Source organism: Alternaria atra, assembly GCF_907166805.1.
Source record: "Alternaria atra isolate CS162 genome assembly, contig: 28, whole genome shotgun sequence".
Taxonomy (NCBI): domain Eukaryota; kingdom Fungi; phylum Ascomycota; class Dothideomycetes; order Pleosporales; family Pleosporaceae; genus Alternaria; species Alternaria atra.
Window position 1 is genome coordinate 397,748 of NW_025091326.1, and position 22,953 is coordinate 420,700.

The following is a 22,953-nucleotide window of genomic DNA, read 5'->3' on the forward strand; positions in this document are numbered from 1 at the left end:
CAGCAACCTTCCCCGCGGCGGGACAAGTAGTCAAGATGAGCATGCACCCGGCGCGACAAGCTTATGTGGAGGAGGAGAATGGCGCGGTACGTATCTGGTGTTTTTCTGGCAAGAGATCGGCATAGGAGCTTCACGCGCTTCGTAGCTGCCCTCTGTTCGCATATAAGCTAACTAAAGACATGTAGGACGATGCGATGGAGGGTATTGACCTTTCCAGTGTCCCGCTTGACCGTAACCATGCCATGCCTGGTGGAGGGAACGCGTCGGCCCATTCCCTTATGGAGGACTTTGACCGCAAACGACGAGCAGCGCAATTAATCGTACCCACTGCCGACCGCGACGTCAAAGCGAAGCTGCGTTCACGAGGCGAGCCCATCACCTTGTTCGGCGAAGGGCCTTCTGAGCGACGCGACCGACTTCGAGCTCTGCTTGCAGAAGCAGCCGAAGCATTGGGCGAGGATGCAGAAGATGTGGACATGCAAAATGCAGAGGAGGCGCCTGGTGACGAGCAGGAGGAATTCTACACACAAGGCACGCAATCACTATTGGACGCACGACAGGACATGGCCAAATACTCTTTACCCCGCGCAAAGGAGCGTGTCGCATACCAGCGTCGCGAAGCTACCATCCCGCTGAAGACTCACGTCGAGTTCCGGAACAAGATCAAGGACCGGCTGAAGGGCTTCGAGCTCTACGGATCGCAAACCGCAGATCGTCCAGTAAGCATCGTGCGCGTTTCACCAAACGGCAAGTATGTCGCATACGGTACCTGGGGTGGGAAAGTTGCGCTCCTGGAGATCCCTAGTTTGGAGCAGAAGAAGGCCTATCGCGGTGGGCACACGGAGCGTGCAACTGGTATAGATTGGATGCCAGGTGCAACGCTAGAGGGCAGCAACATCTCGACCTCTAGTGTAAACTTCGCATCTGGTGGAGCAGGCGGCAAGATTCAGCTTTGGTCACTAGACGACGACAAGCCTCTGCGCACTCTAGAAGGCCACACCGACCGCGTCTGCAGAGTAGCATTTCACCCTTCCGGGCGATACCTAGCCTCAGCTTCCGACGACACGACATGGCGACTCTGGGACGTCACCACCGGACAAGAGCTTCTCATGCAGGAGGGGCATTCGAAAGAGGTCTACACAGTGAACTTCAACGGTGATGGGTCACTGGTCGCAAGTGCTGGTCTTGACAGTATCGGCCGCGTATGGGACGTGCGCACAGGTCGCGTCATCTACATGCTGGAAAGCCATATCAAGCCCATTTACGGTCTGGACTGGGCAACAGATGGTCATCGCCTCCTATCTGGCTCAGGTGATGGCTTCATGAAGTGCTGGGATGTGCGGGCGATGAGAGAGACAAACTCAATTGCGGCAAACACTGGAGGTGTCACCGATCTACGATGGTTCAAGGGTACGGACGGTCCAGCCAGCGGAGTGCCGCTACAGGAGAACAGTGATGGAGAACTCGTACCAAAGAAAGCGTCCACCTTTGTCATCTCCTCTGGTTTTGACAAAAACGTTCAGATCTTCTCAGCAGACGATTGGGCGCATTGCAAGACACTCCAAGGTCACTCAGGCCCTGTCTTCAGCACCGATGTGACGAGTGACGCGTCCTGGATCGTCAGTGGCGGTAAAGATCGCACTGTGAAATTATGGGCTAGAGACGACAACGGAGGAATATGAGATCAGAGCTGTTATGCCACTCTATGGCGCATGATATTTGACGGCAACAGCCGCGAGCATGCGACAAAAGCAAAGGAAGCGAATGCCACAAGTTTGAGAAGAAGACAGAAAGGTCAGTGCTTGCCCTTTCTACCTGAACGCGGATGTTGAACACAAAATGTCCATAGCTTCAAAACGAGATACCCAGTACTCCCGAGCGCGTGGAGTTACCAATACACAGGACGTTACGCAACTAAAAGTGTGCACCGTCATCCTTCAACTCCATCCCAACCTCCTTCACATGTCTACTCGCTGCTTTTCTTCAGTCTCCAAACTCACCGCTCCTTGCCCGTTTCCGCGCTTGACAGGACCGATACCTCAACCACGCGATCCGGCTTACGCAGTGGTGATCTACTCATCATCGCGAGACTACGGAAGACCGCTCGGCATCCGTCGGACAAGAGAAGGCATGCTGCCCCCCTTCCATGTGCAGTATGACATCGCGTCACCTTCTCTACCCAGCTCTACCCATAATTCCAAAACACATATACGTCGAAGCAAGGCAGCATTCCCCCCTCACCGCAATGATCAGAATATTTAAGAATGTTTCTTCTTCACCGCAAGATGATCGACATCGAAACAGGACCTGCGATGGACTGCTCTTAGACATCGGCCGGCTGACTAGCTTGATAATGGATCACCGACTGGACTTCGGGAAGTGTAACCGCTCCCGCGAAGTGTTTCAGGTTTTTCAGATCCACTACGACAGAGCAAAGATACAATGGTCTCGAATTCTAGGTGTTCCACCGCCTTCCATGCGCTTGCCGTCATCGGCCGGCACCCTGAGCTTTTGGTGATTTCCCACATATCCCCCATGCAACCGCCGAGTGCGGAGAAAGAAGACGAGTGACTCATTGTTTCAAACAACAAAACTCGGTGCATGGGTGCCAAGACGTCAACGATCGTGGACATTTGTTACGGACAAGAATAACTATGACGGCGGAGTTCTAGTGGTCGTGGTCCATGCGCGGATGCGGAGAGTGGGCCTTTCACCGCTACAGCCTCACCTTTTTGGCTGCCACAATTTGTCGACGTTTATTTGGGGCCCTTATGCTATGCGCCCTAGAGGTTGGGCTCCATCGTGTTTCTCATCATGTCTGTCTGATTCTCATGCATCAACATCGGTAATAGTTTCCGGTCAATATGAAGCCATCGTCTCAGGGTAAAGAAGTCGGAAGCATCCGAATACAACAAGTGGAGCATTGCATTCAGTCTAGTATGCAGTCCCTGGCCCCGAGTTACGCGTGCCAATGTACGCGCCATAAGACGGAATAGAGAGGATCAACAGCAACAGTCGATCCGGATGCAGCAGCGTCGGTAGGTTGGCTTAGCTTGTCAACAGGAAGAATGACGCGTTGCCATTTCCGAGAGACGGCGCGCTCATTTGGTGTGACGCGATCTGTAAAGTTTTGCTTAGGGATGGATGTCTTAGGTAGCCGCAGTACGCGTTGCACGGGGCGGGCAGTGCGCACAAACCGCCATAGCGAGGCTCTATTACGGCGTAAAGGTGCTGATTGCTGTGGAGATGGACATTTTGCAGCTGGTTACTTTGCCCACTACGGCTGTCATGCGAGACTTGACACAAACCGTCTGATGTTGTTCGGCAGAAATGGAAGAAAGCGGCAACAAGCAAGCATGAAAGCGATTACCAAAGAGTGACCAATGATGGGCGGGGAAATTCTGGAGAGTTTCCAGACTTTCGGTAAGATGGGATAGTCGGATCTCGAGGGTGGCACAGGACAGTAGGCTGTGGCTGCTTTGTTTGCCTCTCGATGGGCACGCAGACAGAGTCCAGCCATAGCCACCCAGCCAGCCACCCAGACGGAGTGGAGGCCGCTTGGTACCTTGCACGAGGTAACTGCTCACGATAACGAGGGCGGACACGGAAGTACAGGAACGGTAGTCGAAAAGCCAAAGTAGACAGGGAAGCATGCTGCGGGCAGGGAGCGGTGAGATGACTCGCGGACACCAGAGCGAGCCGGAACTTGGACAGATGACACCATGATGAAGACCATCTAGGCGGCCAAGAGGGCTCACCTTGTTCAGGAAACGAAGGCGGGCTGCGAAGTGGGAAATGAGATCAGAGTCGGCTGACGACCAACTGCCGGGCTGCGGTTGGTCTGTGGTGGTTGTGATGATGGTCGGGGTGTAGTGTAGTGAGCAAAGGCCGCCGGGGCTAAGGCGGCCCGCGTCGTACTCAGCAGACAGTACTCATGATGGCGATTACGCCAGAAGCTCGCGATATGCGCCGCTACCATTCCGAAACAACAATTCCCAAAGTTGCGGGAGGGCATTTTTCGACAAGCGCGCATCGCATCTTGACTCTTTCGAGCAGAGTTTTCACCGCGCGCGGCCGAGGAGGGTATAGGCGAATCGCGATGCAGTCCGGTGGAATTAATGGCAGTATATGGGCCGGCCCGCGCAGACTAGCCAGTCATGCTCTACGTATCGATAGAGCAGCAGTATTGCAGCAGCGCGAAGCAGAAGCACGGGGCGGCACGGGAGCAGCAGCCGAGCTGGCGTACCAAGCGCTCAATGTCTGGTTTGACAGAGAGGGCCATGTCTGGGTTGACAGGACAGACATGACAGAAAGCCATGCCCCGTGAATCCAGAATTCCACATGCGTGACAGCGGGCGGGCGACAAACGGCGGCAGGACATCACTCTGGCAGACGGCTGCGGACCAGCGAGCATGCACCGACGGCCCCAGGGCAAACACTGGGTAATCAGTGCGGAGGGTGAATGGGCCCATGGCGGGCGTGACAGGACAACCCCAGCCAGTCGCTACTGGGAAGAGTGCTGGAATGATGCATCAATACCCGACGCTATTGGGGCGTCCTATCAGCAGGGCCTGCCACTGTTTCGTGCCCAGATGCATCCCACGGAAGCGTGACCCCGGTCGTCTCTTACAAGCCTGCTTCTTCCTGCACACCCCGCTACCACCATGCTTTAAGCCCCCTCTCCCACCTTTACCATCTACCACCCTGACCCTCACTGAGCCGCTATTTTACATCGCTCGCTATCCAGACGCGCATCGCCTCTGCTGCCCGTCTTCTGCCCCGTTATTCAGATCACTACCGTTGAAGTTGAGTACAATCGCTAGGGACATCCTGCGATCACCTTAACCGAAAAGAGCAATCCACACCGCCAGTCCCGCGCCTACACCGGTACTTTGATACATAGGCCCGCCATGGACCATCAATACTCCAACAACACACATCACATGGATTTTCACAGACCAAATTCGACACTGAACTCTCTCGACAGGAAACCTTCCGCCTTTTCTTTTGACGACAACGCTACTCTCGACTCCAGCATCCTGGACACGCCCGTCCTCATGTCGCCCACCACCAGCACCCAGGGCATCTTCTCCCCCGACACTTCTATTTGGGAGGACTTTTCAAATGGCCAGTTCGTCGACCGCACTGCCACCAGCTCCGTTGTCAACACCAACGGCAACAACCCCTTCTTCACCGAGCAAAGTAACAACCCCTTCGCCCGGTTACCCCCCAACCAAGCCGCTACCTACGGCCAGCAATCATGGCCTGTTACCGACAACTCTGGTTCCAGGACGCCCACAGCCCCCAAGCCTTTGAACCCCTTCGGCCCTGGTGACTTTGGAGCTGCACCCTTTGTCGAGCAGCAGCAGATGCCCTACCACGGACTCCCCGTGCACCAGAATGTGCGACCAAGCGCCGTCTTCCCCTCTGCCCCAGAGCAACCCATGTCACCCCACACGCACTCCGACTGGATGGCCTTCAACCAGCAGGAGATGGACGCACGACCCGGACCCAAGCGAATGAGGCCCAACACCCCGCCTCGCTCCTTCTCCCCTCGTCGTGACGGTGGCATCCGGAAGAAGAACGCCCGCTTCGATATCCCGGCCGAGCGCACCCTCGTCAACATCGACAACCTCATCCAGAGCTGCACCAACGAGGAAGACCTCAAGGAACTCAAGCAGCAAAAACGACTCCTCCGCAACAGGCAGGCCGCGTACGTACTCCCATTTGGTTCTTGGCTCCACGCTCCACGTTTGGTCCAATCTACCTTTTGGTCTCTCCTCTCCCTATTCATCAGCTAACATCATGGTAGTCTTGACTCCCGGCAACGAAAGAAGAAGCACACCGAGGAGCTTGAAGAGGAGAAGAAGCAGTGGATGGAGAAGATCTGCCAGATGCAAGATGACTTCGCTGCCATGCGCATCGAGTACGACGCTCTTGTTGCCGAGAAGGAGAACTGGCACCGCGAGTCCATGGAGATGCACCACATGGTCAACCAGCTGCAGTTCGACAAGGAGGAGCTTGTGCGCACCCACACTCTCGAGACCGGCGAGCTTCGCAAGAAGGTCTCGGTCCTTACTGAACGCCTCGAGGCTGCCACTAGCCACAGAATGGCTGCTGCCCCCAGCTCTACCTTCACCGACTTCGCGTCTGAGATGGACAACCTCAACATGGGCAACAGCGACTGGGACAACTACATCTTCGTCAACGACTTCGCCTCCGACGACCAGCCCACTCCTCAGCAGAACCAAGAACTCTCTCTTGTTTCCCGCAACAAGGACGAAGACAAGCCCGTCGCTTCTGGTCTTTTGCTTATGCTCCTGCTCTGCGGTGCCTTTGTCGCAAGCAAGTCCGGTGGCGCTCAGCCTCCCATTCCTCGCATGCCCGACGAGGTCCGTGCCGCCTCCGCTACCGTTCTTGACAGCATCCTCAAGGATGCTGGTGTGTCATCTGCCATGGGCGAGCAAGGTCTCATTGCCAGCCACGTCACCGGACTCGAGCCCACACCCTCTGGTATGGCCTGGCCCAAGACAACCATGTCTGGCTCTGAACTCGCTGGTATCTCTGGCTCCCACCTCGACCAGCTGCACTCTCATCTCACTGGACCCACCAAGGAGCAAGAGCATGAGCAACTGTTCTCCATCACTCCTGACCAGTACAACAGCATGACGTCTCTCGACTTCACTCGCTCGCGATACAGCATGACCAGCGACGACCTCAGCGACCCCCTATCTCCCGGCTCGCAGCCATCGCATCGTCGCAACCTTGCCGAGACCCTCGCTGCCATGCGTGAGCAAAGCAAGGGTGACTCTGCTGCCGAGGTCTACACTCGCAGTCTGCTCTGGGACAAGATCTCACCAGAGGTCGTTCACGAGTTCAAGCGCATCGTCGAAGAGTCTGCCGCCATGTCACGACCCAGCACATCTGACGGCACCAAGGCCGAGACCATGGGCTAAGCAGCCCCACCACTATCATTACCAACAACCCACATTTCCTTTGTAGTTCCTCAAGTTGCATTTGTCGGTTATCAGCATAGCGCTTCACTTCTTCGCACCCCTACACAAGGGGTGCTTGTAGGGACACAAGTTGCATCACGGTCCGGCTGGAATCTTCGTTCTTCCTGCGCGTTTCTCCTTTGAGCGCTCATGATGAGCCCCGCCATATTTTTTCCTACCTCAACTCTGGCTGCTTGCCAGTCTTCTACAATCTGGGACGGCAACGTCGAATTTTGGGTTACCCTCACTGGGTATCCTACTTCGCTTGAGCATAACATGGCGGTTGTTTTCCTTCCACGTCGAGACCTGGTTCACGACTTCACCTATTTATCTTTCTGCTTTTGTTTCCTTTGTATTTGGTTTTCTCCATTGGCATCAGACTGGTTTAGCGAGCAACACATTCGCGGTTGGCTTCATCTTTTGTATTTACTGCAAAGCGTAGCGAGCGTTGGATATTTCCTTTCACGTTACCACGAGATATTGAGAGAGAGAGAGATCGAAACGAAGGACATGGGACATGTATCCGACGATTGTATATGATGGCATGAGAGCGAGACAGATTGACAGCATCCTTATTTCTGGTATCTGAGCGAGGAGGATGATGATTGCAAGTTTTTGGTTTACTGCTGAAAGAGACGATTGCTTTCCCCTTCTTCTTCCCCTTCCTCCTCTCCTCTTACGACTAACATAAGTTACATCACGACTTTTACGCCTTCTTACGATAACCCGCTTGCGCTACAACTTTTCATAATACCCCCTTTCCGGACTGCTTGTCCACGATGTTTTGAGATACCAGCTTTTCACGTTTTTCCCTTGTCGTGTCACTGGGCGCGGCCGTTTCTGCGACCCTTTGTCACAGAGTCTTGTCTGGCAGGGCTCGATTGGTTGGCATGGACCGGGAACAAAGTCACTTGTACTTAGTGTTTATCGCCGCCCCATTGGGCGAAGAGAAAGTGCGAACGAGTCAAGTAATGCTATCGGATTGCCTTCCATCAGCGCTTACATCGACTCCCTTGAATGACCCCGACTTGATGTCTTCGCCACTGATTGCCATGTTCGAGACTCTTGCATCTGACAACGCCAGCCCTCGCCCACTTAGTCGTGGTGATCCATTCACTGCAAGCCCCAACTCTCCACTGCCCTCGTGTGAATTCTTCCTTCTCCACTCACGGTTTTTCCGTCAAAGACCCACGCCGCGGCTGATTGTCGCGTACCTCGCATCGCGCGAAGCGTCGAGGAAAGGATTACCCTTCCATATCGGAAGGGAAACGCGCCATGAGCGGGTTTTCGCATGCTTCACAGTCTACGCGCGCTCTGCATAACATGTCGCTCGTAAGCGTATACCTTGACTGCACAGCCATTCACTCGGTCCAGTAAACACGCAATAACATGTCGGTAACGAGCCAGCGCAAGCCACCTACTCACAGCCTTTTTTCACGCGGAACAAAAACTACAACACGCGCATCCCCCACTCCGCTCTTGCAAGGTGAGACCCGGATAGCACGCCTATCGTCCGGATTTACCACAGGGTCCAGCATTACTGCAACATGCAAATGCAAGTTATCGGCCCACAATCCACTCAGTGGGGCATAAGACAATATTCGTCATCAATCGCGAGAGAAAAGGTGGCTCAGCCCCACGTATGCAGGATATGAGTGCAGGTGGATTGCAGCTATGGTGAAACATGATGGATGAGGGACTAATGCAGCAGAGAATGCGGATGATGGATGATGGATGATTCATATTCGGACCGCGTTTTGCGAAGATCAGGGTACACGGGAGGGAAGGGAAGGGTGATGTGAGTGGCTTGGTACCACATGGTTACTTTTTCCGTACAATAGTGTCCATACGATATGCCGTGTTTGGACGTTCAGAGCGACAAATGTCTTGACTGTCACAAAAAAAGATCACATACACACACACACACACACACACACACACACACACACACCATCGCTAGGCTTGATCTGACAACCTTCCCAAAAACGGGCTGCTCTGTATTATGACACAAGCCCGTTGTTGTGCCACACCACATGCTCCCCACGTTCTGAAAGCGGAAACATAGCCTATCGCGTTGAGAGAGACCATGTCCATGTATGGGCCCTCAAGACCTTGGGTTTCCAGATCCAGATGACGGACTCTCAGCTACGCCACTTAACGCAACATTCCCTCACCCTCAGCAACACAATAGTGCGAGCTAGGCAATAGTCATGGGGAGGAGAATTTGGGAAAATTCAAGCCAGTGAAACAAGTGATAGGCCAGAAAGCGGTGTGAATTATTGGAAATAACGTTATGCAAAACATACGTTCCGAAAAGAAAAGCAATACTTCCCCGCGCGGGAAAGGGACCATGCTTCGGTTCTTTCTTCTCACACGACCACCCTCATGACTCCTAGGATAAGGCTTGTTGTACTAAAGTCGGACCGGGACGGAAGGGGTCGTCCGAAAGCGGGTTGCGGATCGCATCTTATTTGGGATTGTACTTGTCCTTCCAGATCCTATAGAGACAAAAGTCAGCACGTTGCTCGTCCCACCAATCAATGAAAACATCCTCGGTATCTAGGCAGTCCAGACCAAAGGGCGACGGGATACCGAAACTACTGCGGCCTAGGATCCAGATCGTGATGATGATGATGGGTGTCGTCCCGAGGCTGCCGTCATTGTCGCGATAGCCGTCATCCAAAAAGAATCCCGTCTCTTTTCAGCATACACCATCGTCGCGCCATCAATGCAACTCAATCTCCAGCTTTGCTCAGACCATCATAACATGCACCATCTGACACCGTCTCCACACACACAATAACGATGCGCAATTCCGTCGTCATTGGCTACCATCCCGCTTACTCTTTGATCCGCAACCGAGGCCACCGACGACACGCCACGTGTACCCCCGTAGACAAGCTTGTGTGTACTATACACCCAACACAACGGGTCTGGAGGCATGCCACTACCCACTATTGGAACGGGAGAGCGAAGCTTGTACCAAACGGGTAGTGTGTTACTGGTCAAGTTTTTCTTTGCGAATGCCATCATGTGTGCGTAGCGGGGAACTGGCAGCAAGTGTGACAGGTCCTGCTGCGGGTGAGGGCGAGGGCCGTCCAGGCGTCCGCATTGACTAAGCGAGGAAGAGAGTCAAAACGGTGCGCGGAGAGCCAATCGATTATGCTTGGCAGATGCGCGTTGAAACCGGTTGGCCGATTCGGACAATAGCGCTGTGCGTTGGATTGTTGGATCATGTCTGGTTGCTGTGGTGGCTTGGTGTTGAGAACTGATTGAGGATGCAACACCGGCTGGATGGCGCGGGTCAACGTGATGGCAGCTCGTGGTGACCACCATGTGCTCCATCCACACGGCGTGAAGGTGGTCCTCGGTCCGGCATATTCTCGCTCTTTGTGTCGATATAGAAGGTGATGAAGGAAATAATGTATGGTACTTACCAAGTATTGCCTAACGTCTTGTTCCCTTTGGATTCCGCGAGGCGCAGGAACTGAGCCGCTTTGAACTGGCGAGGCGCAGTTAGCATACCTGCCGCACCAGCCGAACACCACCAAATGCTGCCCAAACAGTGAGGCGGGATTACGAGGGGAAATGGTGTCTCAGTGGATATTGCGCGTGATGGCTGAGGTCGAGGCTGTACAAGACCCCCAAGCTGACCGTTCGCGTCGCTATCGCATGAACATCTAAACGAGTCGACACTGACCGGTGACACAGACGTACGCTGCAGGACAACGACGATTGGGCAGTAGAAAGAGACAACATGGATTTGCTTACCTTATCCTTCTTCGTACCAAAGCCCTCTGTATAGCACCAGGCTACCTCATTCATCGCATCGGTGTCACCCAAGTTGGCTGCCGTCTCATAATATTGCTTCGCGGCTGCGGGATCTTTCTTGATACCCCAGCCGTTGCGGAAGCAGTTCGCGAGCTCGTACATGGCCAGTACAAGCTCGCCTTTGGCTGCACCACCTTTTTTCATGCCGGCCCCGAGGGCCAGTTTCTCGACCTCAGCGCTGTTCGCCGCTGCCATGGATAGGTATTGGACAGCCTGTTCCTGGTGAGGCACACATCCCCAACCATGGCTATGTTCTAGTCAGTGATGCCTTGGGAAAATCACCGGGCAACAATTGGGTATGTTTTGGTGGCATCAGGCTGCAAACAATGAAGCTGAACCTACCGTAATGCGAGGCCGTAGAGGACTTGGGCTAGAGCATTGTTTGCGCCAGTTGGCTCTGCAAGTCTACCAAAAAGCGCCGTGGAAGCCTCAAGATCTGGTCATCTTGTCAGCTTCATCACAATTGTCCTCCCTATGTGACTACTCACTGCCCTTCTCGTGCAAACGAATAGCCTCCTGGATGTTCTCCTATGCAAAGCTTAGACCAACCCTTGCCCTGCTCTCTAAAGTTATGCATACCTCATCCGTAGGTGCACCGATAGTTTCACTGCGACTCCTAGCACTCGTCGGTCGACCGTGTGACATTGGATTTGCAGGCTCGTAGCTTGGTGTATTGGGCTGACTAGATCCGTGTTGCAAACCTTCGGTGACCAGCACCGTGGCCCTCGTCTCCCACCTGGCCTCTTCTTCCTCTGTTCGTGCGACACCGTCTCCTCCCACTTCTGGCAGATTGTCTGGTACGTTTATCGAGCTGCTCGACCTGCTCCGTCCAAAGTGCAACCGCTCCGCCAACTTGTTATCATGCTGCCCCGTCGCCGACCCCTGGGGTGAAGCATTACTACGACTTCTAAATCTGCCAAATTTGCTTCTCGAAGTGGGCGATAACAGGGGAGAGTCGCGCGTGGGGTCGCCAGGGAAGCTAGGCGGCTCGATGGTCTCTTGCGTCGATGTCGTGGTGCGGAAGAATTGGAACTCTGGGACATCAGGAGATAGCGTGGGCCCCGTAGGCGACACGGGAGTAGCACCCTCATCTCTGATCTTGTCCTTCTTTTTCAGCAAGTCTTTGAGCGCCATGGTGTTGCGCAAAATGAGCTGTCGCGTCGAGTTTCGCGCTGTCCGCGAAGGCAAGGGGTACGCGGCTTGGAGACCTAACAATATTCAAGGGATAACCTCACGTAACGGAAAGCGAGCGTCGTGCCGTTAGTACTATTCAATTCTGAGGGTAGTCTTATATCTTCGTAGATTCATCGCGAATGTGGAAGCGTTCATGGTCCTGCCGGCGCGGGCTGTCGAATTGCAAGGCATGATTGACTGTAGGACGAGGCCAAGCAGTAGCCGCAGCCCGTCTCAGCCTCCACAGCGCGCCGCATATGTCAGACGCAACGCTGCCACCAAGCGCAGCAATCAGCATTGTGTAACTTTGCTCCGGTACGAGATTGATGTATGTGGTAAGACTATATCGGGATTACTTTCAAAATACACAAGACATACACAGTAAAGCATCCGGACCTTCTGTGAGTGCGTCAGCGCTAGGGCATGTCTGATCCTAGGAACTAACGGTACCTGACGCTACTGACGCGCCCGTGTCGAAGCAGCTGTTAGTGCAGTATCAGCATGGCTATCGAATATGTATAATGGACAATTTTATGACTTGGTCACAGCAGGCAGAAAATGTTCAGTCTAAATTGTTCATTTTTTTTTCTTTCTTTACATGCTTTTTTCTGTTCTCTTTTCGTATACATATCCTTGATAGGACAACTATATCCATCAGCTAGCCAACAGCGACCTCGTGAAGCTCTACGCAAAGTTCGCCGAGCGTACAGCATCGCTTTTGGACACATGATCTGTCTGTAGCGTGAATGAGAGCTTTCGCCCAAATAGGAACAATGAGAAGACAAGAGAGGTAGGAAATCGTGAGAAGGGGTATCATCGAAAGAACCCTGAACGCCATGAAAAGCTCCGAACCTTCAAAAGTCAAGATAAGCCAGAAGCGACCAAGACAAGAACCTACCAGATGGGAAACTCGCGGGATCAAAACTTTGAAAAACTCGAATTAGGAAGGACCGTCATGGAATCTGAGCAGGGGGCACATACATGTCCGGACATCACCAATCCAGCGGTAGGCCGTGCTTACTCGTCTGTCTCAAAGGCAACGAAGTCTGCCTGCTGTGTAAACTGTTGAGGTTCCTGAGGGGTTGAACTCTTCGGCATCGTCCACTCGGGAGCATCCTGGGTGGTATCCATGCTCTCCTCAGGAGTGTCCGGAGTATCGGAAGTGTTTGACGAGGGGGAGTGGCTTGGGGAAGACCCACGGTTGGCCTTCCTCATGCGAGTGGCGCGACGAACGTGTGAAAGACGACAGCTCTCACCGTAGTAACAGTCTCCTGTGTTGGCGAAGTCGGGACACTCATGCGCATGCAGCTCGGCGCAGGCATCTCCCTTCTCGCAGTAGCCCATACGCCCAAAAGCTACACAGTTCAGTGCCGTGGGATTGACACGAATATGGGCAAAGCGACAGTCATCCTTGGTGCATCGACCTGCTTGAAAATGAAGACATGTTGGCGCATTGTGCGACGACGCATCATGAGGCAGTGAGCAGTAGTCTCCCTTAGCACAACTATCCTTATAGAACCAAGGCTTGCAGACGGCCTGTTTGTCCGGATCATGAACGAGGTAGCATGCTGGGCGGGAACATTGACCTATCCATACGTTAGAAGCGCCCAAGGGTAAGGAAAGGTCCCGAAATTGTCGTTTCGTCGAAATACCTGTGGATGTGAATATGGCACAAAGTTTCTGTGGTTCCGGCTGCTGTTGATCGCTTGACGAAGAGACATTGCTTTCGGCCAGTGCCCGCGGTGGATCCTCCTCTTCTTTTACCTTGAGGGACTGGATAGCATTACCGGGACCGTTGACAGCGACAGAGCTATGCGCAAACTTAGGTGCAGTGTAAGGGCGCGAGTAGGGATGGTAGGGTGTGTAGCCTCTGCCTCTACCACTACCATAGCTACCCCGATAGCCACCACGGTAGTCGCTGCGTGGATAATAGGAGGTGTCATGGTGGGTGAAGGCGCCAGAGGTGGTGCGGTAACCAGAGCCAGAGTAGCCATTCGACTTGAGCTCGTTCTCTTTCTTCAAGCGCGCAATGTAGCCTAACATGAAATTGTCATTATTTTCCAAAGGCAGTGATTCTTCCTTCACATACTCTTGAGCTCTGCCATTGCGCGTATTTTCTCCTCCGGTGAGGTCATCGCGGCGATTTGGTCTTGCGTGTACGGAGGTGGGTCGCGCGACACCATGTTGCACTAGTCGGTCGGGAAATCTATGATTTGAAGTTGTTAGTAATGCGCAACAGTATCGCTGCAACGTCACTTGAGGTTGTCGTCGTGAGGTTATTGGCGTACGGCAGATGAGGTTTTGCCAAAGCAGAGCAGCGTGGGGCAACAAAGAACAACAAGTCGCGAGGCCGCAGCATATTCTTGGCAGGGTCTGCGTCACGTGGCGCCAGTGAGCGCCGGCACCACCTCGCAAGACATGGCAAGTCTCAGTCTCAGTCACTGTCATCATACAGGCTCTAGGCCTGCTTTATGGCCGGCCTCTTGTGCTGGGTTTGTTTTGATCTATTCCGTAACATAATACTAGGGAGTTGACCGCGTTCGAGTACCTGGACACTTGAAGTGAAGCATTGAAACTAATAGATTAGGGATGCTGTTTCTGAAATAATGAGACAGCCGAGACATGGTCTGTAATACTGCTGGTAGTGATATATGCTCTGGAACAGTTGACTTTTTATCATGACAAATACACGTAAATACCACCTTGTCAACGTCCCCATCAGGCGTCTCCCTCGTTCGAGTCCTCCAATTTCGATACCTCAATCGAAGTACTGCACAACAACCTTAATATCCGCTCGGCCTGATCCCTTGAAGATCTCCAATATCATCATATTCAAATGCTCCCTCACAACCTCAATGTCGCTGCCAAACCAGATCAACGTCACTTCTCTCAGACTGACGAGTTGACACAGATCCCCTAGTTCGTCAATGAACCAGGCCTTGAGTCCAGCCTCTGGTATCTTGCCATCTCTGTAGACTCCGAAGGCGTCGACATACAGTCGTACATTGGATATAATATCGGTCTGGAAAGCGGTGAAGGTTGTCAATAACAATTCGATGACGTGCTCCGCGTAGCCGACAAAGACGTTGAGAGCGAACGGGAAGAGTTTGGCTTCGAAGTAAATTTGACGACACGCCTCAAGTAAGTTTAATTGCGACCTTGGGTACGCCCAGTGGGGCCATTCTCTATGCTCGCGGAAGGGGCGGACTGGGTGGGAGAGGAAAACGTATTCGTAGATTTTGTTACGAAGCTCGGCAGGCAGACGAAGGAGTAGAGACTTTCGATGATTCCGCTGTGAGCTTTGTTTCGGTTAGTACAAGAAAATGCAATACACCAATATGTACCCTCAAGTTATACGTAGTATTCTGCGTTACAACTCGAAAAGGGAAATGACAGTGAATACCCTTAGGGTAGGCATTAATATCTGGGGTACCAATCTGGTACTCACATTGCTGCGAGGCGATCCATGAGCATGATGCTGCGGTCGTAGTAGCGTACACGTTCCGGAACAGCCTCGGTTGACGAGTACATGGCGAGTGTAAAAGCGTAAAGTACAGGGGGTTCGGAGTGATGATAGCAAGGTCGCCAGAAAAAGGTTACCTGATCGCTGTTGAGCATGTGTGAGGAAAGTGGGGCGGTAAACAAGAATGACGGTGTGGAAGGCGCGAGCTACGATAAGAAGTGAGAAGGTTAATGACGTTTCACGCGCAAAGACCACAAATATTCGAATGTATAAAACGATGATGTACTGTTTTCGTGTCCTCCAATCGAGTGCGTCGACCGCATGTGTCCGGAACAAAGCATCAAGAGACACTACTCACTGGCGACGATGAGACTCATCTTAAGCCTTGGAACTTTTCTTAGTAAAATTTACCCACTACAGGTTTGTAATAACAATTCTTCTTTCGGAACGCCTGGCGCGTACGGAGTTATTCTCAAGGCTATCAACGTTCATAAACGTGATAGAAGTGAGTTTTTGTACATTTTGTTCGCGTCATTGCGCGTGCAGTCGCATTGAATGATGGTTGGGGAATGGGAAACCAAAGGTATACGGGAAGAAGCATTCGCATTTGATGTTCTCCACTTAGTAGTAGGTTGCGGGTCCCCTATGTCGAGAGGAGTGAGGGAGTAACATAATGCTAATGTGCAAACTGTACACTTCTACTCTAGCTTTGTGGCAGTCCTGAAGTAACGGTATATATTTCCAGATAGATCCCTACTATCATTGAAGCAGCGAACACATTTCGATCTCTTCTCCGCGATAAATGTGCTGCCCCACAATGTCCATCACCGACAAATTGAGTTCCTATGCCTAATACTCTTTCTAGACCTGCTTCAGATGCTCGTATTTGGTTTGTGCAGGGATAAAGATGGGTTGCTTCAGCTGAGGGAGCTTAGCAAGTTCCTCAACAGTTGGCAAGAAGGTCGAGTCAAATAACATGTTGACACGACCTTTTCCCCCGGATTTCTGGGAGACCCGGTACTCCCCTACGGTAATCTTTATAGCCGATATTACATGGGCTTGCTCCTGATTGAGAAGCCTCGTGGCGTATCACAGTGCTGGATGGCTACCCTTGGATGTGTTTGAGGTAAACGGGAATAGCTTGGCCTCGGCGTAGATCTGACGGAAATTCGGGAGTATTTGTAGGTCTCGGATAGTATACACGACCAGGATGATATTCATTGCCAGTTCTGGGGTGTATAGCTGGGTATATAGCTGGTGCGCGGATCCTGATGTTGTCTTTTGCGAACGTATACTTGTAGATCGCGTTGCGAAGCTTAGCGGGGAGACTAAATGGGTGTGTAAGAAGTCAGTATATGTCTCACTTACAGTTCTCATAGGGAAAATTACCGCAGGATAATGCATCGTACCTGGTTTTGGAGAGTGCTGTTGACGTTAGCTGAAGCTCATGCTGGCGAAGATGTAACTTACAGTGCAGCAAGTGCCGCGAGGCGACTTGTATCACCGCCATCATGCCCTGATTGCTTGTAAATATGCTGTCCTGACCGACATTGCGCCGCAGTGCTACAATAATTGGAGTTGAAATAGTTGAAAATATTCAAGTGCTCTGGGTTGAGAGCAATTCCAAGCAGAAGGTGTTTGGAGACCGCCAGTGGAAAGTGCGAGTTAAGCAGTCAATATAAAGGGGGCTAAACAGATAGGGTGGTGGATGGTGCACAGATCTGTCTGTTCTTATACTCCGGAAGAATGAGATGACCGCTGACTTTGGTGAATGTGTCGATCCGTGTAGATAACACTTCAGGTCCACCGGATTGTCAGTCAAGGCTCTTGAAGCTATACTTGTAGTGTACGTCCGACCTCCCGAAATAAACGCGTATCTTTGCGATGGCGCTCACCTGGGCGTCCGTGAGACGATAGTAAACGGCGAGGTGCATATCCCAGTGCTGTCCGTCGAATTCCTTGAGTGCAAACGGTAGAGGCTTAGCCTCTGAATGTATCTGGCGGCAGGTCGCAAGTAGTGTGAGGCGGCGTCTGGGAAGGTGGAAGTATGCGGGGCAATAGAGTTTTCGAGTTCTCGAGCAACATCTGTGAAATCGTTTGCAGTTCTTTACATCACAGACCCGAGTCTGTAACGTTCCGAGGACGTATCCGTATATCCGCTTTCGAATGCAGGCAGGTAAGCGGAAGAAGGGAGAGATCTATTTGTTGCGGATACTGAGTGAGTTAGGTTAGAAAAGCAGACCGTTCTCGGGAAAGTGCCTACCCTGTATCATCCGAAGTTGCCTTAGATTCACGCTGAACGCGCTTTTCGGTGCTAGCAGTTGTGGTTGATAGCCGCTGCGTTGGCCTTAGGAGATACTCCATTGTGTTGAAGTGGTGGAAGATGATTTGAAAGTAATAGTGAGACACTGTATAAACGAACGAATGAAGAGAATGAGGGGGGGAGTGAGCCTGAGAGTTAGAGGATGGCACACATGGTGAAGGGTCCGTGCCAAGTACCATGAAGATGAAGACAAGATAATTGTGCTACGTTCGCGATGTGGTGAAACAACGCAATCTTTGGAAATTATAGTATACGTTTTACAATGGTATGGTGATATACCTACGCACTCACCTCCCTGAAGGGGAAGTTGGTGTTGCTAGTCAGGCGGATTCGAGATACACTCGTTTTGGCATTTACTCGCTGCAACATTCTTTCTACTCTTTCTTGGTGATGGCCTTGAAGTCCCAGTTGTTCAGGTAGCCTGACCCAGCCTATCCACAACGTCAGCCTCTGGTAATCCACGTATGTAGAATGGTGATAGTACTTACGCAGAGATACGTTGCAAAGCTGACCCAGCCCAGGTATGGGGCGAGCAGCCATCCGCAGGTAGGGTCAACCTGTCCCCAGACGTTGATGAGGTAGGCGAGAGTTCCGCCAAGGGCAAGGACGTCGACCGTAGCAGGAATGGGTTTACCAAGGCCAAAGTAGAGAGGAGTCCACATCAGGTTCAAGGCAAGCTGGATAGTGTAGAGAGTCGCTCCATGCTGGGTCATCTTAGCTTGGATAGTACCGGGAAAATAGAGCATGATCATACCTTGGCCAGAGCGACGGTGTTGGGATTAACGGAATTGGCTCCAATGGTGTATGCACGATAGGCTGTGTAGCCCATTGTGGCATAGAGGGCTGTCCAGACGGGTCCGAAGACATAGCCAGGCGGGTGTAGTGGAGGTTGCTTCAGCGTTCTGTATGCGGTCTGAGTTACGCTTGCTGCATTGGTGTCAGTTTTCTGTCCAGATAAGAAGCACGAATATCTTACGACTGATGGCGAATCCTGTCGCTGTCCCGCAGAGAACAGGTAGTAGGATAGCTACGGCAGGGTTTTCAAAAGCGAAGTTGGGGAGCGTCAGGGAGGGTATGTAGCTCGTCATGATGGCGATGTACGACGATGCTTGTACACAGCTGTCAGGTCAATGTTACACACACAACAGGTAGTTAATGGAAGATGCCTTGTACCTGCACTCCGCAACTCGTGATATTTTCGGCCCACCAATCAAGTCTCGAACCTGCACAGTTCACGAGCGCACGCGTCGACCCACTTTCCGAGCAGCCGGAACTAGCCCCGTCTCAGCCGTGCTTGGGGCCTCTCCAGCCCTCCGCGATCAACCTCACCCTTCTTTCTGCCATCTCCCTCTCCACAGGCTTCTTTCTGCCCGGGAGTCACTTTAGCACATCGTGAGTGCACCTTCTCGTCCTTTGGCTGCCCCAATTGTTTGTACCCCTTCTTCCTCTTGTACAGCTATCTCCATAGCTCCGACAGCTTTGTCCCCGTGGCCCTGCGCCCAGCCTCCCTCCAGCTGCCTCTCTGACCTTCTTTTCTTGCGCCGCTGCTTGGGTGCGACCAATCGCATCGAGCGTGTCGGCTTCTTGTCACTTCTTACCTACCTCTTCTTCCTCGTTGCTAATCGCGTTCCTTCTCCGTCATCTTGTCCCTTACTTGTCCTCTCTTTGACCGAGCCATCATGGCAAACAGCTACCCGCTCCCATTGCCTCTCGAGCATACACCATCACCCAGCGCATACTCCCGGCGAGGTTGCGCGTCAGAAGAAGCGAAGACTACGCGCGTTGCGCCGACGGCCGCTGCACTACACTCATACCGAACCACCTGAACCCGACCACCCGTCTCGACTTCCCAACACATATTAATAACTATACCAAGCCTTTCTGGGCTTGCAATCTGTAACGATGGACTCATACACGTATGTCGAGACAGAACACGGCGTGCAAAGTACGATGCTGACGGCTCACAGCGCCACGCGTGAAGACTCCAGACCGCCTACTGATTCGTACAGACGCCGTTCGCCAGGTAAGCTATATTTCTCCTTTGAGCTAGAATCGGATTTTCTCTTCACCATTACGCGAAATAACGCCGCGTGTTTGCTCCTGGCCTGTTTTGCCAAGGACCGCTAGCGCAGAGTGTGCGCGTGCTTCAACAATGAGAAAAGTGTCCTACTTTCCGATCTATGGATGCGATTACTCGTTATATCTCTTGGACCGCGGCCTCAAACTCGGATCTAGATTGGTATCCTGTCATCATTGGACTGAGCTAACATGCGTCACAAAGGCTCCGGAGACCGTAGGGCAGGCAGACGACGATCGCGCTCACCCCAGAATATCGACCGATACCAGCCTGATCGCGCGCGCGACTACGATGGACCACGACGAGATGGCAACCGACGACGCTCTTCACCTCCACCTGTACAAGCGGGCATCGATCGATACGTGCCTGGCCAGGACAACTTTGCGCCGACCTTCACCACCAACCCCGTTCCGAACCCCATGCACCTCGAATACCAGGTTGGATTCAACTACTTTGCGGAATGGTGGCGTGTCGAGCAGCTCATGAAGGAGGAGAAAGAGCGCGCAAAGAATGGCGGACGTAAGCCTGGTCTCAAAGGCGAGCGCGAAGCTAGAGAGGAACGGGGAAAAGAGCGCGAGCAGATTCAGGCCGCTTACGACGAGTACAAGGAGAAGCTACAGGTACAGATGGCGAAGACGTTCGTGGACAAGCATAAGAACGAAGAGTGGTTCAAGGAGCGTTACGATCCAGACTACGACCTGGCCTTCAAAGAGAAGCTCCGTCAGTACCGCCACGGCATCTATGAGGAGTGGGAGCGACAAATAGACGAGGGCTACTTTGATGAATTCACGCTGGAAGGCATTTACAAGAACGATTCGAACGGTGCCGGCGGGATTGTTGAGAAAGAGGAGGGTGAAACAACGGCCGCCAACGAGGTCTTGGGCGTGGGTGATCTGTTGCCTTGCAAAGGTGGCGAGATCCGCGATGAGACTGCGTTCCAACCTACGCTACTTATCAAAACAATCGCCCCTACGGTCAACCGCGAGAAGGTGGAAGAGTTCTGCAAGGAACATTTGGGAGAAGGTCCTGGCGGCTTCAAGTGGCTCAGCATGAGCGACCCTAATCCACTTAAGAAGTGCCACCGCATTGGTTGGGTCATTCTCAACCCAAGCGATGAGCAGCCAATGGCCATCGACGACCGTGGTGATGGACGCGACGAGGAGGCTGAAGACGGCGCTGTGGAAGACAAACCTGAAGTTTCTCAAGGTCCCCATACCACCGCTCACAAAGCCCTCGAAGCTCTCAACGGAAAGACGGTCATTGATGAGCAACGGGGCAACTTCACCTGCCACGTTGGCATCCATGAGCCGCCTGCGGCCCCGCGTAAGAAGGCATTGTGGGATCTATTCTCTGCGCCTGAAAGAATTGAGCGTGATCTAGAGCTTGCGGAACGACTCGTAAGGAAGCTCGATTCTGATCTCAAGGCGCAGCACGAAGAACACTTCGCCAATGTCGACGGTGTCAGCAAAATTGAACAACGTGTTGAAGATCTGCGCTCGAAAGGCTGGCTCCAGCCTCCAGCAAACGCCCCGGTTCCCGCCAAGAAGACGCGTGATCCAGAAGACTTGGAAGAGGGTGAAGATGAGACCATGGAAGACGACGAGGGCGCCTTCGATGATGAAGTGGATGACGAAGAGTTGCTGGCCAAGAAGAAGAAGCTCGATCTTCTCATTGAGTACCTGCGACGAGTGTACAACTTCTGTTTCTTCTGTGTCTTTGAGAGTGATTCAGTCCACGAGTTGATTCGCAAGTGCGCAGGAGGTCATCTTCGCCGACCGCGCGCTAGTCTTACAACTGCCGCCAAGGCAACTGCAAGAGCCACGGCTACCGGAGATCTCTTCCCGTACAGGAAACAAGAGTCTTCAGGCGATGCTGAGAACGGAGAGAGTGGTAGCCCTGTGCAAGAAAGGAAGCCTATGCGGCTGAGCACAAAGAACCAACAACAACTTCAACGCGCTTTCAACTGGGTCAAGACTTACGAAGAGAAGCTGCTTCAGCTGCTTGAGCCAGAGAATGTTGATATTCGCAAGCTTGGCGGTAAGCCTTTGGAGGAAGCTATCGAGGACGAACTCTCCCGCTATGTCAAACAAGAGGACGAGTCCAAGTGGCGCTGCAAGGTTCCAGAGTGCACAAAGCTATTCAAGGGCCAGCACTTCTGGCAAAAACATGTTGAGAAGCGTCATCCTGAGTGGCTCGAGAAATTGCAGAAGGATGTAAGTATTTACGTCAATGCTCTCGAGGTTTTTACTAACTTGATGCAGCTGCGACTGGTTAACAGCTATGTTGTCGACCCTGCGCATATTGCCCCATCGCGTAGTGATGCCAATAGTAATGGCCACTTTCCAATGGGCAATCACGTCCAGGCTACCGGAACGCCACGGGGATTCAATTTGGCCAACATGAACATGGCAATGGCAAACAACGGCATGCAGAATGGTGTACACTTAGGCGCTATGTTCAACCCTGCTATGGGCGGTACCTGGGACCCCAACGCTGCCCATGACGACCGCGCCGGACCCATGCGACGAGGCGGCCATCGCTTCAACAACCGTACTGGACCTTACGATCGCCAACCTCGTGATGGCCGTCCTCGTCCCGCTGTCAACGGTGGCCGATTGACACCTCCACCCCGCGGTAGCCGGCAAGGCCCTCAGCGATACGGTGAGGGTGGACCTGGCCCTGTACAATCTGTGCAAGGTCGGTCGATCAAGAGCTACGAGGATTTGGATGCGGTTGGCGGTGGTGGCAGTGGAGAGCTCAACTACTGAGCGGTCTCAGGCTTGCGAAGCACCGGCGGCTATAGTGTAAGATGTTGAGTGGGCTGGCGTTTGGGTGGATAACTTGATTTTCCTTGTTGCCGAAATGCCACAGAATGCCTTGGCAGCAGTTTGGGAATGGAGTCGGTCGGCGTCCGGGATTAAGTCTTGCCATTGACTGGCATTTGGAGACATTTACCCCATGGGACTGTATCGTGTACAACTAGGCAGATATAGAAGATATCCAAATTGCAACGGAAAACCATGATTGAGCATGTTCTTCCAATGTGAGATTGTATCCAGTTGGTAAATTGGCCGTCTTGGCCCGTGGCCAG

General features: G+C 52.7%; 6 protein-coding genes across 6 annotated transcripts; 3 read left to right on the plus strand and 3 right to left on the minus strand.

Annotated features, from left to right (window-relative positions):
- Positions 1–35: 35 nt before the first annotated feature.
- ALTATR162_LOCUS7183 (uncharacterized protein) lies at positions 36–1,682 on the plus strand (the record flags this gene model as incomplete). The annotated part of the gene is made up of 2 exons (XM_043314811.1): positions 36–86; positions 186–1,682. The coding sequence occupies 2 exons, from the start codon at positions 36–38 to the stop codon at positions 1,680–1,682; spliced, it is 1,548 nt and encodes a 515-aa protein (XP_043170746.1).
- Positions 1,683–4,910: 3,228 nt separating this feature from the next.
- ALTATR162_LOCUS7184 (uncharacterized protein) lies at positions 4,911–6,956 on the plus strand (the record flags this gene model as incomplete). The annotated part of the gene is made up of 2 exons (XM_043314812.1): positions 4,911–5,713; positions 5,813–6,956. 2 exons carry the CDS (start codon positions 4,911–4,913, stop codon positions 6,954–6,956), a joined length of 1,947 nt encoding a protein of 648 aa, XP_043170747.1.
- Positions 6,957–10,428: 3,472 nt separating this feature from the next.
- On the minus strand, positions 10,429–14,182 carry ALTATR162_LOCUS7185 (uncharacterized protein; the record flags this gene model as incomplete). The annotated part of the gene is made up of 10 exons (XM_043314813.1): positions 10,429–10,497; positions 10,767–11,073; positions 11,169–11,262; positions 11,315–11,354; positions 11,406–11,978; positions 12,898–12,923; positions 12,981–13,024; positions 13,063–13,585; positions 13,652–14,035; positions 14,089–14,182. 10 exons carry the CDS (start codon positions 14,180–14,182, stop codon positions 10,429–10,431), a joined length of 2,154 nt encoding a protein of 717 aa, XP_043170748.1.
- Positions 14,183–14,757: 575 nt separating this feature from the next.
- Positions 14,758–15,530, minus strand: ALTATR162_LOCUS7186 (uncharacterized protein; the record flags this gene model as incomplete). The annotated part of the gene is made up of 2 exons (XM_043314814.1): positions 14,758–15,298; positions 15,448–15,530. The coding sequence occupies 2 exons, from the start codon at positions 15,528–15,530 to the stop codon at positions 14,758–14,760; spliced, it is 624 nt and encodes a 207-aa protein (XP_043170749.1).
- A 2,629-nt stretch (positions 15,531–18,159) lies between these two features.
- ALTATR162_LOCUS7187 (uncharacterized protein) lies at positions 18,160–18,873 on the minus strand (the record flags this gene model as incomplete). Its single annotated transcript, XM_043314815.1, has 4 exons — positions 18,160–18,216; positions 18,274–18,489; positions 18,540–18,712; positions 18,762–18,873. 4 exons carry the CDS (start codon positions 18,871–18,873, stop codon positions 18,160–18,162), a joined length of 558 nt encoding a protein of 185 aa, XP_043170750.1.
- An 814-nt stretch (positions 18,874–19,687) lies between these two features.
- Positions 19,688–22,630, plus strand: ALTATR162_LOCUS7188 (uncharacterized protein; the record flags this gene model as incomplete). The annotated part of the gene is made up of 4 exons (XM_043314816.1): positions 19,688–19,701; positions 19,753–19,808; positions 20,067–22,075; positions 22,124–22,630. The coding sequence occupies 4 exons, from the start codon at positions 19,688–19,690 to the stop codon at positions 22,628–22,630; spliced, it is 2,586 nt and encodes an 861-aa protein (XP_043170751.1).
- Between the last annotated feature and the right edge of the window lie 323 nt (positions 22,631–22,953).